This window comes from Pocillopora damicornis, chromosome 13 (assembly GCF_964200805.1).
Source record: "Pocillopora damicornis chromosome 13, jaPocDami1.2, whole genome shotgun sequence".
Lineage (NCBI taxonomy): Eukaryota > Metazoa > Cnidaria > Anthozoa > Scleractinia > Pocilloporidae > Pocillopora > Pocillopora damicornis.
Genome location: NC_142682.1, coordinates 17209061 through 17229376, shown reverse-complemented (window position 1 = coordinate 17229376; position 20316 = coordinate 17209061). Strand labels below are relative to the sequence as shown.

Genomic DNA, 20316 nt, shown 5'->3' with positions numbered 1-20316 from the left:
ATCAGAGATATATCTGCTTAACTTTTTCGGTCACGCGAATTTAAAATTGAACGCAAACGGTTAAGATAGATTCAGACAGAAAAATTAGACAAGTCAGAAATTGTTTGATTTATGGAATTACTAATAAAAATATCAAAAAATTTCGATGCGATTTCTTTAATTAAAATTAAAAAAACTCCTATTATACGTCATCAGCGGCAAGCCCTTTGAGGACTGGGCATGACGTTCGCCACGAAAACGAGGTTGGATTCTCAACGATGGCGACAGCTGAGACGCGAACAGTGAGTATTTCCTTCGAATATTTTGTTCTAATTTAACAACAAAAAGATTATGTGTTCTGCTGAAGAGTGGTTAGATTATTAAATTAAGGATTGCTCAAAATTTTGGTCTAAATTTTCCCTCGTTATGTTGTGGTTCGTGAACAAATTCTTTTTCGGGAAATTTTTGCTCGTCTGAACAATGGAAATTGACATGAAAACAGAAGCTCTAAGCCAAGCAACACCCAAAAGACCATTCGTATTGATGGCAAGATAGCAGAAAAATTGCTCTAGTTTAATGTCAAATTAATGGAAATTGGTCTCAACGTATTTTGAGGTTGTTCAGGAATTGTTGTGAAACATCTGTCTAATAGCATACATGAGTTCGCTTAGAGTATTTGTTTACATAATTTCGGTTTTGAAATAATGTTTAAGGAAACGGTTTTACAAACTTCTTCTACAAGAAAGCGCAGTTGAACTGTGAGAAGACGTTAGTGTCCAAGCGTATTTGAAAACCTCTGTTGATGTCGCAAAGAAACTGAAAGGTGACGGGGGTTTAAGTGAATAGTACTTTAGACAAAACTAAAACACTCATTATCTTCTGGACCACATTTATTGAAAAAAAAAATCGATCTTGCCATCTCTGTTCCTTTCATTTGAATGATTCGAAGTCTTTACTCATCCTCCTTCTTTTATTTCTGGCTATTTATAGAATGTATACTTATAACTTTTGAATACCTGGAACCTACTTGAAGATTTAATTTTTTTGACTGATCCCTGTAACATTCATGTTAACACGAAGTTGCATTTTTGTCGTCCGTAAAAGAACATAAATGTGGATCAATTAGGTGTTATAATGATTTTACTGCTTGTATGATTGTATTCTTTTTATTTTAGTTATGTATGTGTGGAAAGTGTTTTTCCTTTGAGTAAAAGGAGTAGTCATGTAGATCTTGAAATATCTTAGATAATTTACAAGGTGGTGTTGATTCTTACACGTCTAAAAATATCAAGATGTCATAAAACGCGAGTTTAATTGTATGTTTTTTGTTGTTTTAAAACTGTAAAGCATTGTTTTAAGGTGTTGATGACCATATGCATTGACTTTAAAGGAACAATGATCTTTTGAACATGCCCTATAGATAGTATTTTTCCCCATAGGCAAAAAAATCATGTATATATATATATCAGCATATTGCTCTACACACTTCTTGTCTATGTGTAGATATTGAAATGTCTGTTGATTTGTTGTTGTTGATCCTTACAAATTACTCACAAAAACAGAAGATTGATAGAAAACTCAAACATAATTGTGTGGTTGTGGTTTGAGAATGTTTGTGACATATTTATTAATTTTGAATGAAATTAAAAGGGTGAGATTTGCCTAAAATACCTTCTATTCATGCTAAATTTTGTTTGAAATTGTAGGAAGAGAAAGTCTCAGAAGAAAAAGTCTCAGAAGAAAAACCAGGTTAGTTACTTAGACAGTTCAATAAAAGATGTGACATACTTGTGCTTTTGATCATAAAATGAGATGGTTTGTTACATTTATAAGGGAGTTACAGGGCTACCTTAGAAAAAAAAATGATTAACCCTACAAAGGGCTGATGGAAATATTGTATTTAGTTTTTATGCTTCTCAGCCCCTTTTTTTTTGGGATTATATTTAATTGAGTTCTTTTAGCTTTGCCCTTCAGTCTGATTTTTACCTTTCTTAAGATTTTAATCTACCATTTTTTCAATACTTCACTGTATATCAAGAGATGTTACTGAGAATGTCTTTTATTCACTCAAAAATTTGCTTTCTTATTTTCACCATATTTCTGTGGCAGCCGTTTTAAATTAACCTTATCTTTTAGTTACCTTGTTTCAACATAAATAAACAATGTTATACCTATCTTGAATAACTAAAATAATAGATACTACCCAAAGTCAACAAAGTATGAAAATCTGAACTTAGTATTTTTAAAACACTATGTTGTAAACATGCCCAAGACTTGACTTTTGTGTCTCTATAAATTAATTCACTGGTGTAGAGGAAGTCAATCTGACACATATATATTATACTAATCCTTTTCAATAGCTTGAGGACATTATGTTTTGCCATTGTTATGAACCATTTTTATTTATACTTCCTGGATGATAATCTTATCTTTCCTGATACAAAATGAGTGACAATCATATGACTCATGTGACTACCCCTTCTCCTTTAAATATGCTGCTACATGTAGCAATGTTCACTAGGATCATGGTTATGCATTTGCCAAAAGGTGCCAAAATGTCATTGGTTTTTGTGAATCCTGGTGATTGTAAGGATCAATTTGGAGACTTCCTGTGTTGTGTGAGGGTGATACATGATTTTTCCCACTTGTTTTCAAGAATCACCAACAAAAATTTTTATTCCAACTTTAGAAAGTCAAAACCTTATCAAAGTATACACAAATATTAGATTTAATTTTTTATCACAAAGCTATATATTTTGAAGACAATTAATCTCTCTCTGTTATAGTAAATTTGATTCTTGGCCCATATTTATTTTCCACTCTTCAAATGTAGTTCATATATCAATGTTGAATTACAAAATGCATGTCAGGTCAAAATGATTTTTAGCAAATTTATTCAAGCAATTTCATAAATAATTTTTTTTTCCAAATATAATTGTACCAGCCTTAGTAATTCTTAAACAGAACAACTGCAAATTATACCAGACTGAATGTAACCTAAAATATATGTTTAAACTTGATATAAATGCTGATGTTTGATGTGAATTAAGTTCCAATGATTTTAAACTAGTTTTGTGTGTATTTTCTGGTATTCTAGGTCTAGGATATCATTATTGTCAAAGGATGCAGAGTTAATTCAGTCTAGTTTAAAATCAGTGTTATTTGATTTCCTCTTAAGCCTACTACATCGATATTCAACTGAAGGCTCAAGCTCTTTTGTGAAACTGAGTTAAGATCTCGTGTGTATTGAAATTTTTAAAAATTGTGTTTCATAGTTTTGAGTGAGCCTGTACTTTATAAACTCCAAGGTTTCTTTGGGCTTCCTGATTATTTCTCTGCTATCTAATAGTTAAGATACTGTGTATTGGTAGTTCTATAGTGGCAGTCATGTTAGAAAAAATTTGCAAGAACAGAGATTTGTATTAACAATTACATTCAGTGCTGATTTGATTTGCGTAGGGAGCAATGACACACCATTACCAATGAATTCAGGGGCAGCTGCACGAGAAGTCCCCGCAGAAGAAAATGCGGACATGGACACAAAAGATGAAAAACCAGCTGGTAATGCTGCTCAAGTATTGGATGAAACAAGTGTAAAAGCTCCTGTAGAACAAGAACAACCAAATGTCAAGGTACTGTTCATGAGTTGTTGTTGGATATGAAAAGAACCTTCTGATTTAATCTGGCTCAAGAATGTGTACCATTCCATTGTGGTGCAGAATAAAATAGTTTGGTGCAAGTTTCCTTTCATAATCATCCAAAATTGTGGTCATTTATGGAGTTTAAATACAATTATATAGGAATGACAAATTAAAACAACAACCATTGCATGTACACTGCTCTCACTTCCCATGTTGATCACAAGGTTTCAATTTGTTTTGGGTCAAATTTTTTCCATTGATCAAAATTTTTCAAAACAAGTTTATTTTTATTTTTTCCTTTGTTTTCATTTAAGATAATGAATGCAGAAGAAATTAACTTAAGATCATGAAACTGGTTTGACAAATTTTAAACCAAGGGAAAAATTGAACTACAATTTATTCATGAGTGTTTTTATATGAAATTGAAAAAACAGGAGTCAAACAGGTTTGCAGAATTTTAAATCTAGAAAAAAAAAATTGAGCCAACATCATGCACACAAGTTTATTTGAAAACTTGCTGATAAATTTGTAATTCACTGATTGATCTTCTAAGGTTGCTAATGCTTGAGTTTTCAACACAGATTTTGCCAACATCGTTGTGATATTTTCCACAAATATCTGTTTCCATGGTGGCAGTAAAAATAAATTGAAAGTGGCACACTAGGAGGTGCCACTTTCCTTATTTTTTAAAGTGTTAGCTATGGGAAAATTTATACTATTTTAATTTCAAAATAGGGGAACTTTTTGTTTTAAATTTATGTTTCTCTTTTTTACTAAGGAATAAGGAATGTTGAATTTATTACTTCAACTGGTCCAAAGTAAAAATCAGTTGTCAATGTTTGAACAATCATACTACATGTATATGTGTTCTCATATGTTATAATTCTTGGGTTTTTCTCTGATCTCAATAATCTACACAGATACACTACATTTAACTTTCAAATACAAGGTTCAGTCTAAAAATAGATCAAATGGAAGTTTCTGTATATACGTGTATTTGAAGGTCAAAATGTAACAACGTTTTCTTTATTTTGGTAGATGGTATGAATGATTTAATTTGTATTTTGAGGGTAGAAATTAAAATTGAATTAAAATCCTGTCCTATTTGCTTGATAACTGATAAAATCATTTATTTCTTCAAAGTGATTCAACATAGAATGTTGCTTTTCTTTAGTTTCTCTGTGTTCAGTTCTTTTTTTGTTTGGGAAACCAATTCTATTGAGTTTCTTATGTTAGTAACAAGTACATAGTGGATTGACAAGAGGAATTTATAATTTATTTACAATCTAAAGAAACACTTTTTATTTATGAGAAATCTTGTTGTACCTTGCTTTCTTAAAGAGTAATTAAATTTCTGGTTATGATTAAAACTCAACTTGAAGTGCAATGGAAAAGATTTTTCAAAGCCTTACAGCTTATTGTGTAAAATGAAATGACCATTCATGGAAATTCTGGCCAATTTTCCTACAAATAAAAATAAGTTCAACAACAGTACAATTATATGACTTTATAATTTGAAGAGAGCTTAAATCATCAATGCCTTGTTTTTCGTAGAAGGGAAATACTAATTTAACGTGTTAAAAAACTGTGAGATGTGGATGAGTGAAATACGTTTTTTTTTTTTCCATGTAACTTGCCTTGATTGAATACTTAATATAAACATTTCCAGGATATGACTCATTTTAGTTGCACTTGGATATTTAATGATAATTAACAAATATTCACCAAAGTGAATGTGACTGGTTGGTTGGATACCAAAAAAAGTTTATTTCTGTCAGTGTACCCAAAAATGGTGGGAAAATGAAATTGTTAATGCCAATTTTGTCTCTAGAACTGCTTGGAGGTGAACAATGCTTGATAATCACTACTGAACTAGCCAATCAGTGTGGACAAAAAGCACCATTCACCTGTGTGGTGTATACACTGTACTAAGTGCAGATATTTTCCTTTACTGTACACGAATATTGAGTGAATTATTAGTTGTTACAGGTAGTTACTTAATATAATTATTTGGACTTGGACCATTTTTAGGCAGAAGTTGAGGAAGAGAGGCAGGGAGAAATCCTGGCTTTCTATGGTGAAGAAGAAACCCGTAATTATGACAGCCCAGATCCAGGCCCTGCAGTGGAAAAAGATGAAGGATCCACCCAAAAAAAGCCAACAACTGAGGAGGTTGGCTAAATAAATGTACTTATATTTACGTAGTGTGCAGAACAAGTCAATGATTTCAGCAACAGACCCCACTTTTTAAGAGTTTACTGGCATAATAAACCACATGAGATGTTGGGAAAACACCAGAAAAGTTTGTAAATCATGAGCCTCTGACTCTGGTAATGGTAGCACTAAGAAAAGAAATTTTGCAGAAAGTAATTTTGTTCTCCAATCAAGAGTTTCAAAACTCAAACAATTGAAAACTTGACACCATAACCTTTTTATCCTAACATCAGTATCTGTTTTCTCCTTGCTCTTCTCTATACATTTCCATTGGTACTGACAAGGAGAATTTGTTTAACTATCAAATCTTCTCAGGTTGGAGATCATTTCCCTTATTCTCATAATCCTAATGAATGATTTAGCAGTATTATTGTGCGGAGAAATCAGATGATGGTCACTCTTTAGTTGTGGGGTTAAGGGGTCGAAATGTTTGAGAATGAAGTTTGGAATATATTATTGATAGACTGTCATTTAACATTCCACTTATGATGACCCTTGTTGTTTTCCAGTAAATTCTCTCTACTAACCAGCCTTAATAGTTTTTATTTGGCTCTTCTCTCTTTGTGGAAACCATAAGCTAGATCTGACTAGAAAATATTTTCTTCTTGATTACAGGTTAAGGAAGAGAAACCCAAAGAGGAAATTCCAGAGGAAGAGCCACTCCCCGAAAACATGGGTAATGTCGGCTTTTGAGATATAAATCACTCATTGTAGTTGATTATCAACTTGAAGATTACAAGGGTGTATTGCTTTCCCTTGTGGAATAAGACAAGCTGCTTTGCTTAGCAATGGGCATTTATCTGAAGTGAAGTTTGGGTACCAGTCCAACTTGCATGGCTGGAGGGCCAATCTTTTATGTAGAAATCATTCCACAGCTATGATGTTCAATTTGGCTTGATTAACAAAATTCAAGTTGATAACCAATTACAGATAACTTTCTGCTAATGGACACTCATAAGCAGACAGCTCTACTTGCAGACAATTTTTTTTCAATTCCCCTTTTGCCTCATAGTTAAAATCTTAATTAACACTTTCATGTAAGCAGCACTCTCTTGTAAGTGGACATGGACACTTTTGAAAGTTTTGTTTACATTCTCATGTAAGCGGACACCCCTTGGATAATAATTTACTCTTGGCAATTAAATTTGTCCTCAATTTGTATATCAACAAAAATATGACCTTTGACAGAGCAAATCTTTATTTGTCCACAGGAAAGAAAATTGTCAGTTCCTTTGACATTAACAAGAGTCCAACCTAACACTCATCCACCCTATTTTTCTTCTGTCTGTGTATGGGAATGATTCTTGTAGGGGACCCTTTTTTCCAATTACCGAGGGTGTCTGCCTATGAGAGAGAATTGACTGTATTTAAGCGTCTCACAATCTTGCGGATTCGGCATTTATTTGATAGCTGAACTTCAGGACCAACTCGCATTTGTTCTGTATTGTCAGTCAAGCATCGTTAATCTTTAAGCTCATTCATACCTAAACAGTATTAAATGGTTGAAAGTTAATGAAGTATTAATAATTATAATAGCTTTGAAAATACTCATTTAAAGTCATGGTACAGCTATTAATACATGTATGAAGTAATCTCTTATTAAATTACTGAGATAAGACAAGTGCCCTGATTGGTCGTGAACCTATCCTTTATTGCATGTGTGAAGTTTATTTTATAAAAGCAATAGAGCGCACTTTCGATTGTTTTATTTGACATAATAACCCAAACAGGATGTTGGGAGAACAATTCAGGCTTATGATTTAGAAACCTTTCTTATTTTTGCTCTACTTCATACTAGGGTTGTTATGCCAGTAAACTGATAGGAAATGAGGCCTATTGCATAATTTAGTTACAAAATCTTTGGCTGTTTATTTCTTAGGTAAATAATCACCCCAAGAAAAGAAACATCATTCTGTTACTCTTACAGTGAAGATGTTAGTCTTATCTTCACTTTGAATTTAATCTAAACTGGTTCAGTTGTGTAGTAGTGATGAATATAAAATGATGAATCTCTAAATGAACAAATTTACTTTCCACTAGTGAAAATGAAGGGTGTCGGTAGACCTATCCAAAGTGGCATGTGGACTGTATTTTTTTTTATTTGTTATCATCTTAAATTACCCATACTTAATGATTAGACAAGATCACCTAAAGGTGCCTGCTCAGTGACCTGTGAGCCATTTTTGGATTCCATGGTCAACCATAATTAAACGATAACAATTAGTGACATCCTGCATCATTTCAATTTTATTTTGGACATTGTTTTTATATATGAATGAAGAGAAGATGACATTTTCATAACTGTATGTAAAAAACACTGAATCATTCTACAGTCACTTTGAATATGATACTTCCACCTAAACCATTAGATGTTTTTACCACTTGGCTATGTTCTTCAAAGTTGTTTTCATGCATGCGTGGGCTGCCTTAAATGTTTCATACAAATTATCTAATTAGTTATAGCTTAAACCCACAATGCATTCAACTATTACTATTATGGTCCAAAGTTTCTTTAAAGTTGAGATTAAATGCTGAATATACCTTAAAATGTTCCTTTAAATTTAACCTTTTCTAATGTCTAACACAGTAACTGTTTTGTTCGATACAGCCAAGTGTGAATTCTGCCACTACATTGGAATAAGGGAATCCTTTTTCTCAAAGTCCAAACGCTTTTGTAAAATGGAATGTGCGAAAAGATACTCATCTGCGTCCAATATTAAACAGAAGGCAAAAGGAGACAAGATTGGGACTCCAAAAAAGAAACACAGAACTTCAGACAGACACCATAAAGTTTCTTTAAAACTCGATCTTCTTTCTAACCTAGTGACTGTTTTGTCCGATACAGCAAAGTGTGAATTCTGCTGCTACATTGGAGTAAGGGAACACTTTTTCTCAAAGTCCAAACGATTCTGTAAAATGGAATGTGCAAAAAGATACTCTGCATCGAATATTAAAAAGAAGTCGAAGGGAGAAAAGATTGGAACTCCGAAAAAGAAACACAGAACTTCGGAAAGACACGCACACAATACAAATGCGGCAGCTGCTGCTGCTGCTGCTGCGTCGGCAACATCGTCAGCTTCTACTGCAGCAGCAGCGTCTGGTGTCCAAGAAATGAGTCAAGATGGGCAGAAGGTAAGGCAACATTTCCACAAGCCCATGAACCCCTCTAACTCCCATGAGTCATCAAATTGTCATTTCTCCTTGCAATAGTAATACATTATCTAGCAAACAGGTAAAGAGAACAGATGAACTTATCACCTAAAGTGTGTTATCTTGATGTAATGCCAAGTTCTCCGAACTGATTCGAAGGAAAGTCATAGCAGCTAGAGAGGAGAATTGCTAATTAGATCTTGGGAGTTTGAGTGATGGTAGATTCATCACTATTTGTGTCAACTTGTATTCTATTTTATGATTTATCTACTTTTTTCCCCCTTTTTAGTAGGATTAACCCTGATCGTGCATGAAAAATCAACGCTAGATTTCGAAGATGTACAGATACACATAGCTTGTTGTAACTGAAATTCTGTTAACCCTTTACTCCCTAAAATCAGAATGTATCTTCTCCATACTACTCTCTAGACATTTCCTAAGGTTCTGACAAGGAGAATTTGTTCAACAATCAAGAGCTTCTTAAGTTTGTGATCATCTCCTTTATTCTCATGACCTTAATGTTTGATTTAAGGATGATACTGTAAGGAGAAATTAGATGTTAGTCGCTTTTAGGGGTTAAAGGGTTAACGTGTTAATTCTCTGGGAAACATTGCAATGTGTTGCGCATTTAAGTAGAAATTTTACAGCTCACTTTTGACATTTCGCACACATTTCAGGAAGAAGCAGAACGTTCGGGAGCAAGTGCGACCCCTTTGTCTCGAGAAGGTAAATTCTGTCAATTCAATTCATCGCCTATTTGTTGTGACCTCATTTTCTTGAAACATTCCTCTCTACTTTTCCTTGTACAAAGATGTTGGTGAAAACTGGCAGAATCGTAGCTTTGACTGGACAGAATACCTCAGAAAAACCGGAGCGAAAGCTGCCCCTACTCATTATTTTGAGCATGTAAGTTTGAATTGAATCTGTTGGTTAAGGTGTTCGTGAATGAGCGATAAATGCCCAGTTTGGGACAACCAGCGCACAAGTTGCACATTTGAAGGGCTAATGCGCGGTAATGCGATAAATTGGAGTTCCTTAAGATCCCGAGAAGGGTGTTCATTTTTCTTGTAAACAAAGTAATCCTACTACTGATAGCGGAGAATTCTATATCGGAACCAGAGCGGAGTTGACATCGTTGTGTTGTTTCTAGGTAAGTCTGAGCCCTTGTTTGAAAGGTGTACATGTTGGCATGAAAGTGGAAGTCGTAAACTGCAGTATGGATGTCGTAGATGACACAGATGTTGCTTTTTGGGTAGCGACCGTGATTGAAATCAAACACTACAGAGTCAAATTACGGTATGAAGGGTACGAGATAAACCCTGCAGGCGATTTTTGGTTTGATCTGAGGTCAAAGAACATCCATCCAGTTGGTTGGTGCGCCAAGAGAAATAAACTGCTCATACCGCCTCCAGGTATGGTAACTTTGCACCTTACACCCTAACATCAGCATGCATATTCTCCATACTGTTCTGTACACATCTCATAAGGTGCTGGCAAAGAGAATGTGATTAACAATCAAGAGCTTCTTTAGATGGTGATCACCTCCTTTATTCTCCTGACCATAAAATGTTTGATTCAGGGGTGACATTGTAAGGAGAAATTAGATAATAGGAGGTAGTCACTCCTATCTGGTGAAATTTTTTTGTACACGTGGATTACATCTTGAAACGAAGGGCAAGCCAGCGGGAAAAGGTTCAAGACCATGTTTTGTTACTAAAGAAAAAGTCACAAGCAAAAATTCAATAGACTTGAAGAAATTTCAAATATTTTTCACTCTGGGTTTTTTAGAATTCTCTATCCATGCAGGACAACTCCTCAAGATTCTAATTCAGGAGGGAAATTTTGAACTCAGGTCTCTCCTAATGGCATTTTTAGTGTAAACTTTTTCTTAGTACCCTTTTTGTTGTACAGCTATCAGAGAGAAATGCGCCAACTGGAGGGACTACCTCTTCAAATGTCTCTCAGGAGCCAAGACTTTTTCGGTTGAATTTCTTCAACAACTGCAAAGCCAATCTTACAACAGATTCCAGAAGGGTATGAAGGTGGAAGTGGCCGATCGTAAGAATATGTACTCCATGTGCGTGGCGACCATAGTTGATGTGATCGGAGACCGCCTGAGGATGCGGTATGACGGACTGGATGACGATGTGGCTGAAGACTTCTGGTGCCACTACCAATCGGCTGAGATTCATCCTATTGGCTGGTCATCCTTGGTTGGACACACTTTGCAGCCACCCATTGGTAAGTGTATGTCGTGATGCCATGATGAAGTACGGAACCGCTCTCTGTTTGTGCGTGAAGCGCGTGTGATGCGTGGGAATTACACGCCCTTCTAGGGCGTGTAGTTACGCGCGTGCATATGAGAAATTACACGCGCGTCTTTCACGCGTGAAGTGCGTGGGGGATACACGCGCGTGTAATGTTGCGGTACATGCGAACAGTACTACATGCCGTCAAGGATGAAGTATATTACAGAAGTTCATGACGTCAAGTGCGTCACTGCACTCACAAGACTACTTAGAAAAGAGGCAATGATAAACCATTAAGGGACGGGAAAACCCAAGAATAGGGAGAATTAAAACGATTCACCGATGACAAATCTGTTAGGCTGGATTTCTTTGGGATACCTAAACTACACATTTTTTGTATGGCTCCTAAATCATATAACCAGTTTGTTTTCGTTATCTCGAAAACTTTGCAAGGGTGTTTAAGGGTCAGGATAATGCTATCCACCGCGTAAATCTCTTAAAAATGTTTCGCCAACGTTTTTCACGTCTACCCTAAAAGCAATCCATCTTTAACTTTCTCCTATTCTGACTATCCGTTCCCCTGTCAGGATTTTGTATATAGGCTTATGTGGCGTCACAGATATCTTGGTTTTTCTTAACACCACTATGTGCGTCTAATTGTCATTTAGGCTGGAAACACAGTCTCAGCAAGTGGAATGAATTCCTGGCGGATGATTTGGCAAACTCATTAGATGCACCTCAGGAATTTTTTGTACAGGTAAGCGTCTCAAAGTATATTTAATTTCTAAGGCTTGTAAGTGATTATATATTTGAATGAAAGATATTTAAGTTGTGCATATTATATTAAACAATATATTATTTTCCAAATTTTAATTCAGTTTGTAAACCTCGTGGTACAGCAACGGACTTACAAATATTTTGAGCAGGAATTTGGAATTCGCAACACTCTATGTAACATGTACTTGTTAGCCAAGGCGTAATATTTCAGATAGGCTCAGTTGGTGGCTCCGGTTGTCTTGTCAAATCACAAAAATGTATTAACCCTTTTGATTATTAAACAAATTCTCTTTGCCAGCAACTTAGGAAATGTTTAGAGAACAGTATAGAGAGTATGCATGTTAGGCTATAAAGGTTTTAAGCAAAATTATTGCAATATTAAATTACTTTTCCCCATCGATTGAAAATTGCTCCCAAAATTGAAGCGTATAACAGAAGATGACGTGACGCGGCTCATCGATCAAGCATTAATTTTTTCATTTTTTTTGTTTTTATTTTAAGGACTCTACGGGAACAGCCCCTGGCGTTCACCAGTTTAAAGTGGGCATGAAATTCGAGGCTATCGACCCGTTCAACCCGAGTCATGTGTGTGTGGTGACGGTGATCAAGGTGCTGAGGTTCAATTACTTCGTGCTTGGAGTCGATTCTTTGGCGACTTACTTCGTGTGTCACGCTAACTCAATTAACGTGTTCCCCTGCGGATGGGCTAAGGCTCACGGGCTGCAGTTACACCCGCCCAGAGGTGGTATATGCTTCTGCTTTTTTCTTCTAGAGAATTAGTTTTTTTTCCGTGGAACAATCGAAGCTTAATAAGCGGACACACCGAGAACGCAAGATAGGTGTCTGCAACTGAAGTTAAATGCTCGTAAGCATGGTTCAGCAGAAATGTAAGCAATGGCTGGCGGCACACGGTAACACAGCGGTCAAATGTCCGCTCATGTGTGAACTTTGAAACGGCTAAGAAGCGGCCAAATTTGTTGTTAAGAGTTTTTGCCGGTAGGAGCTCAATCATGGTCTGATGAAGACGGTCGTAGATAGAGCAGTCCTTTAACCTAAGAGTGCTGTAGAGTGTTTTCACATGGAAATGCCAGTGACGCACCAACGCGTCGCTAAACAAAAATGAGTACAACATTGGTTCGCCGAAAAATAACTAGTGTCCAATATTCCACTCAACTTCTCATTAATTTCAAAAGACACATTGTAATGACGCCTTGATTTTGACCCATTTAGATTATACCCAAGAGGCTTTTAGCTGGCCGGAATATCTTGCCAAGACGGGTGGCATCGAAGCCCCACCTCAGCTCTTTCGACAGGTAATAACTACTTGTAACCCTTAAGCGCTCATTGAAGAAGGCGGTATGACCAAGTAGCTAGGTCGCTGGACTTAGAATCTCGTGGTGCCGGGTTCACGTCCTCCACCCTGCCACTCACTGGATTTGTTCTCGGTCGCCTCGAGTTCAACTCTTCGGGTGCGCTGTGTAAATGGCCATCTGGTCTGCCTCCCGCCAGTTGGGATTTTCAAGCACTTAATGTTTATTTGAAATATTTGTTTTTCTCTCTTTCGCGTTGTAACGAGCTTACAGGCTTGCAATGAACTTTTCTTTGTCAACGTTCAAAGGGGAAAAGTTTTTAATAAGACTGTGGGGTTGCCTTAGTGAAGAAGTATAACAAGATAATCGAGTTGATAATGTAAAGTGGCCTCCTAAAGCAGACGTTTCGAGCATTAGCCCTTCGTTAGAGCAAGTAGTTATTGTTTCGCTCCCCTTAACCCTTTCACTCCCAAGATCTAATTAGTAATTCTCCTTACTATCTGCCATACAATTCTTATGATGTTAGTTCAGAGAATTTGGTATTGGATCAACTAATAATCCCATGATTGATATTCTTCTCTATTCTCATCACCTGCCTGCTTGATATTGTATTGATATTGTAAGGAGAAATTCTGTCTTGGTCATTTGTGGGAGTGAAAGGGTTAACTCCCAAGATCTGATTGTTAATGATCACTTCCAGCTTATGCACATTTCCTTGTAAATTAGCAACGAACATTTTGTGTTAAATCAAGATAACTTTACCTGATAATTTTGAGTATTCTCATTACCTGTTTGCTGGATAAAGTATGGATATTATAGGGAGAAGTGACAGGTTGATCGCTTTTGGGAGTTAAACTGTTAACCAGTTTCATCTTTCATTACTAAGGAGCAAAGGGGTGAAAACAATTTTAAAATTGGAACCAAACTTGAAGCAGTGGATCTGCGCGAACCCGCCCTCATCTGCCCTGCAACAGTAACAGACCTCAAGGGACCCTTGCTGAGAATCCATTTTGACGGCTGGGACGAGTCCTACGATCAGCTGGTGGATAAAGATTCGTTGGATATTTTTCCTGTCAGTTACTGCACCTCTGTTGATCATCCCCTGCAACCTCCAGGGTGAGAATTGTTTTTGTGGGTCTGTCTGTAAGACTGTCTGTCTGCCCGTGTGTGTGTCTTTCTTTCTATGTGTTTGTTTCCTTATCTGTCTGTCTGTTTGTCTGTCTGTCTGTCTGTCGTTTCCGAAGTACCGCAGTGCTAGTTTGAAAGAATTATGAATAAGCCAACGGCTCCTTCTGCCCTTTCTACTCAACCGTCTTGGCCAATCAGAAAGCAATGTGCTATTACTCCTTCTTTGCTGTCATTGTCGAAATCGTTGTAAAGTTTTTGCAAGAATACAATGTGTCGTTAAGAATGGTTCAAAATTAAATTTGTCTTATGGGTTCGAATCAAGAAACAGTGATACTTATAATTTCATTGCGGTAATTCAAAATCAGGCTGCTCCAGTTAACCTTTGGTTAAAATCCAATCAACAGCTTAAGTTTCGTTATGAACGCTGTAGGTAAGTGGTGTTGAAGTCTTCTTTTTTTTCAACTCCCGATCGCCACTAATGTGTGCCTCTGGTTCGATTAAAATGAAGTACTTAGCAATGTTTTGCTGACATCTTTGTGGGGAGAATGATTCAAATCTCTCGTCTGTTTGTTTACTTTTATGCAGACCAATGCCTGATAAATTTGTCGAACGTTACGGTCCAGTTACGGATGTCGGCCGTCAATCAGTGCCCAGACCCCTGAGTAGGCCTGTCAAAAGACGAACATCCGCTGACGACGATGGGCAAAAGAAAAAAAGTGAGTGCCTCCGCTTACTTTGTGCAGCGGTACTAGAATGAAAAGTTGATGTGATTGCATCGCACAAAGGGTTTACTTATCATTCATGGACTCCCAATGAATTATGCATGTGAAGCAGATGTGAAACAAGTGAATAAGCGACTGTTGCAAGCTAAACTAGTTACCTGAAGCAGTCAGGCGAGCATCTAACCTTCAAAACTTCAGCTTTCCAAAATTTTCTTCGGCGGTTAACAACTTTTAACAACTTTAAGTTGACGATTGTGGAAAGATTCTATAACAGCTCAAAATTTTTTCTGTTTCCCATTCCAGCCAAATCGCTCTACCCCCAGGAGGAGGTATACCTGAACAAGCGCTGTTTCCCAGGACTGCTCTTGAGCCGTGACTTAGTGCGCAGTCTCCCTGATGCAGTCAGAGGCTCCGTGGTAGGACCTGAGAAGCACAACATTATGCGACTGTGTATGCAGCACTTGGTCTCCGCGTCTATCAATCCTAAACAGGTCCTGGAGTTGTTTAGCCGCGAGTTTTATCAGAGCAAGAAAAACAGGTAGAACTTATATGCCTTAACATTGAAGAAACTTACTTAAAAATTGTGGTAGACAGTAAAGAGAACTACTACAGAGATCCTGATAGTGAAAGAGTTAATCAGCCGGCCCATGTCTAGCGAGGCTACTTTTAGAGGACCACGTTTATCACTCAAACTGGCTCTCTGTTTCTCTCCCCATTCTTTTTCTGGTTACCAGAGAATTCCAACTTGGTGGAACAGTGTGCATTGAGACTAAGAGCAAGAATGGCAAGCGGCTCATGAGGCGTGTCCGCGTTGTGAATAAAGCGGAACATCTTCAGCCGTATCTGCAGCGAGTCTGTCAAGTGCTGGGGTGCTGCTCGGAGCTTGTCAGTGCTACGCGCTACGCTCTCGGCTCCTGCAATCAGAGCAGCTGTCTGAAAGGTTAGGAAGCAGCTCATTCTACGCACTCGCAGTTGATCATGGGACTTTCTAGTTAAAATGGACATGTTCATTTGAGGGAAGTTATTGCTACCAGACTTCGTTTGCTTACTAGTAAAGTATCCAAAGTAAAAATAAGAGAAAGTTGGGTTCTACACGAAGTAAACTAAAAAGCAACTATAAATGAGAAAAAAATCTTGACGTTGACACTGTTCGGGTGCACAATTTAAAATTGGTGTGGTAATGATCTCACTTTCTTGTTTGGCTTAAAAAGAACAGATTTTTTTATGACTCAGACTGTTTTTCGAATATGGTAATTTGGTATAACGTAAGTTGGCCACCGTTAAAAATTTCAAAGCTTAGCACTACCCTCTGACGAAGGACTAACGCTCGAAACGTCAGCTTTAAAACTCTTAATGGTGGCAAATTTACGTTATCAACTCAGCTGATCATTCTAAATTACCCTGCTGTATTCTTCCACCGATGAAGCACCGCAAGTTTCTTTATAAACTTACTCCCTGTATTAATTTGTGTTTCGAATAGCATGACTGCTTATGAAGGATGATGCATAGTAGGGAATTTTGTGTTCTTGTTCCTTTTTCACCTACTTTTATTTTTCGTGTGTGTGTTTATTTTTTACATTTTTTAAGGCTTTGGAAATATTCAACAATCTTTTTTTTTCCCGAAAAATGCGAAGGCTTTGTAAGCGGGGACGTACCATTATTTGACACTTTGTGGAAAAGAAAAATTATTTAACCAATTTTCCTCCTCGACGTGAAGAACTGGTCTTTTTATAACGAATGACTACTTTCAGGGAAAGACAATGGTGTGACATCGTCAAGCGATGGCCGCGCCCTCCAAGAAACAACCCTTGATGTTCCGCACCCACTCATCGCCCCACCCAGGATGAAAGGCCATCACGACTCAGCTGTTTGGCTACAGCCCCTGGAGAGAGAATCTTCACACGACTCGATGGTGTCGTCCACGAGTAACCTTCCCTCTTCGTCCGCAGCGCAAGAGTCAGACGCAGCGTCAGTTCTGTTGTACCAGAGCTGTAACAGCGGAAAAGATCCCCGGCTGTGGAACGTGCAGGAGGTGATGAGCTTCTTGTTCTCCATCGGCTGTTCGAATTACGTGGATGCTTTTGAGAAACAGGTATGTCAGTTTGTTTCGCCGTTTTCCAAACGGTGCCTCGAGATGGAATGAAACGCGGAAAAGATTTAACGTTTGTTATCTACCTTTCAGTGTGCTTTAACCAGAAAATAATTGACTTATTGTTGAAATTAGATATTTTGTTTCTCTTGATCTGTCAGAAGGAAAATTTTTTAGAAGAGAAAGTGAGCAAAATTAAAATTTCGTTACTTATTTATTTATTTAACATTATTTATGCACTGTACAAAAACTCATTAGGTACAAACAATTCCAATACAGTGACTTATATCCTAAGAACCTAAAAATTCTATTCCTAACATTTTATTAACTTACAACAATGTGCCACTTAAAAACCTGATTTCCATGAATGCCGTGTTTAAAAGTTATGATAGAGAAGGAGTTTAAATTGGGTTAATGAACCAGTCTCTCTAATTTTACAGGGTAAGCTATTCCAAAGGATTGCGCCGCTATAACTAAAACTATTTTTTATGTAGTTAGTTCTTGGAAAGGGGACAGTAAGTTTCTTTACTGAGTCCCTCCTTTATGTTGGTTGTAATCTTGGTTCTAGTTTCTTCTCTCTCTTTGCAGGAGATTGATGGTCGCGCACTTTTGTTATTGACGCAAGAAGATATGGAAAAGCTAACTGAAAACAAACTCGGCCCTATGACGAAAATCCAGAGCGCAGTCAAGGCTCTTAAACAAGCGTGGGGCATTTGAAAATATGAATCAAAATTACATCGTAAACACTACAGTTTTTATTTCAAATTTAATGTAATCGCAGTCGCCTGAGTGGGAACGTTTTTGTAGTAATATTTTAATGCGTTTTTTCTACTTTGACCCTACAGTCTCAACGCCAACAGCCAAACTCTCTCAACTGGCTGGCATAGATAAATATATTCCCTGTTTTCAAAAACGTTGCAATTTGAAAAACATATAGAAATATATACACCTTTTGTTTTGAGAAAACAAAAGGTACATATATTTCATGTATATTTTCAAATTGCAACGCTTAAGGGAACGTGTGTGTGTATACATATATATACATACATGTGCATATATATATATATATATATATATATATATATATATATATACTACAAGCTGGAGGAGGGTGCATTTTTATCAAAACGGTTTCTCCTCAGTGATGATTTTGGTTTTCTCGTTTCCTCCATGCTCGATAATTAGTGAGATTTTGAGGAGAAGCTCTGTTTTGATAATTGTTGGGGCTCAGTAGGGTTGAGGTTCGGTAATGTAGGAGGCCACCCTGACAGTGATATAAACACAGGGTGGAATCAAAAGATAACAGTTATAGGATCGGGAACAATCAACAGCCACTTTTTAAGGGGTGCTGTCTTTCATTTCATAGTGACTTTAGGGACAGAAATTTTCATGATTTAAGTACGCATTGAACTCTAGCTGACAGAAACTCTTTCAAATGATTTTGAGCAGTCACATTACGGTTTCAGCTTCTTGAAAGGTTTCGACTGAATTCGTTTGAGTTCGTTATTTGCAATCCTTTTACATCTTCACCATCTTTAGCCAATCGTGTTCCAAGTTGGCTCCTTATTGTTTCTGTTGAGTTTGTCTTTCTTACCAAACATGTATTTTGTGCCTTCAGACGGAGGGGTTTTTTTTTGTCGTTTTATTTTTCAGAGCGCAGAACATCACTCCAAATTTTCCCGCCGAATAGCCACCAAACCAATCAGATTCAACATCAGAGCTAACTGCGACTCGGCAAACCGCGTTTCCCGCGCAAAGCCAGTTACGTTTTCTTCTCATTGGCTCGTAGTGATCTGTTCCTTCACTGCTATTGGTCGTTAAATCAGTGTGATTTTGGTTTTACGACACTCAATTGAAAACGCTCTATATTCAGTTTTTGTTTGTTTTTTTTTTTATCATTAATTTTTATTTTAATTCCTCAGCATTTTTAAGACATTTGTACTCAAAATGATATTTCATATCCTTTGCTCAGTTGAGACTTGGTAGATGTTCTGTCAGATATCACGAGAGAATTTTGCGCGCTTTTTTTCATGACCTTTCCTTAAGGCAGAAGTCAGCGCCCGAATGAAAAAGTGGTTGACCATGTAATCGTTTTTAATAACTCCCGATGTAGGTCACTCCCATGTAGTCTCAAAGCTTTATTTATGCCGAAGTTGTTAGATAGCGTATTTGTTTAATTCAAAACGGTCATGCGGCGACCCCCGTGTGTCACTAAATTTTCTATAGTTGTTTATAGTCGGTAGTCAAATCATTTAGTTAAAATATTTTAACGAGATTTTTCCGAAGCTGATAGACGTAGGGTCAATAGCACACGCGAGTTCTCAATATCACCCGCCACTCAATTTATTGCATGAACAGTAAAATGGTTTTTCTAATCATGAAGTATGTTATTGAATAATCCATGTCCGAGTCTGAGCAACTACACACCTACCCCTCACTTAACTTGACAACGGTCAACTGATAGCAAGTTAATGTTAATGTAGGGTTCGGGGAGGGGTGGGTGCGCATGTGCCCAGATACTGACGTGGATCCATAATGTAATCACTCTCAAATGGTTTTACTACTTCCGGAAAATTATACTCACCAGAGAAACTTGCTACAAACTATATGCTACTTGGGTTTTGTGAGACCTTTGATTTGAATTAGTGGGAAAGTTATTTTAGAATTAGTTTCGTTGGCGTGCATTTTACACTTAGAGCCAGCCCCTTTATTTCACCAAACTGATGGTTGATAAACCTCCTTACCCTCTTCTTTTTAAGTATATTGTTGGTTTTGTGTAGAATTTAAATTTCAGCTTTTCTTCGTTCGTCAATATTGCATCTTCTACTAACTTGTGCACGTACAATTGAGTGTAGACTATGTCCGCGAAACAATCCAAATCAAAGCAATAGTTAAAATATCCAGTGGAGAGCCTGTTTCTTGATAAATTATTGTATTGTATACTGCCTTAATTTGCGAATATCTACCTTTTAATGGTTCAATGGTATGCCTAAAGGTCTGAATTAAAATTTCATTAATGGAACTTCTTGGATCGGTTCGTGAGCCCATGGACAGAAG

The 20316-nt window shown here is 37.0% G+C and overlaps 1 protein-coding gene across 6 annotated transcripts; it reads left to right on the top strand.

Annotated features, from left to right (window-relative positions):
- The first annotated feature begins 166 nt into the window (after positions 1-166).
- LOC113681115 (scm-like with four MBT domains protein 1) lies at positions 167-20281 on the top strand. Of its 6 annotated transcripts, none has more exons than XM_027198186.2 (19): positions 167-281; positions 1686-1728; positions 3439-3611; positions 5652-5792; positions 6450-6510; positions 8443-8966; positions 9662-9710; positions 9796-9890; positions 10135-10396; positions 10896-11225; positions 11902-11990; positions 12512-12752; positions 13241-13323; positions 14207-14436; positions 15034-15164; positions 15474-15708; positions 15905-16110; positions 16922-17262; positions 17848-20281. In XM_027198186.2, the coding sequence occupies exons 1-19, from the start codon at positions 258-260 to the stop codon at positions 17974-17976; spliced, it is 3387 nt and encodes a 1128-aa protein (XP_027053987.2). In that variant the 5' UTR covers positions 167-257; the 3' UTR covers positions 17977-20281. The 6 variants fall into 6 exon arrangements, with proteins under 6 accessions (XP_027053987.2, XP_089048133.1, XP_089048137.1 ...); XM_089192007.1 differs by having other exon boundaries at positions 12512-12755; XM_089192011.1 differs by having other exon boundaries at positions 168-281; positions 8680-8966.
- Positions 20282-20316: the final 35 nt, after the last annotated feature.

Bases quoted from the DNA above. Each gene is read 5' to 3' on its own strand.
- LOC113681115 (XM_089192007.1), top strand. From the start codon at position 258: ATGGCGACAGCTGAGACGCGAACA. The intron at 9,891-10,134 runs GTAAGTTTGAAT...TGTTGTTTCTAG, and splicing joins CTACTCATTATTTTGAGCAT to GTAAGTCTGAGCCCTTGTTT. The intron at 17,263-17,847 runs GTATGTCAGTTT...CTCTCTTTGCAG, and splicing joins TGGATGCTTTTGAGAAACAG to GAGATTGATGGTCGCGCACT.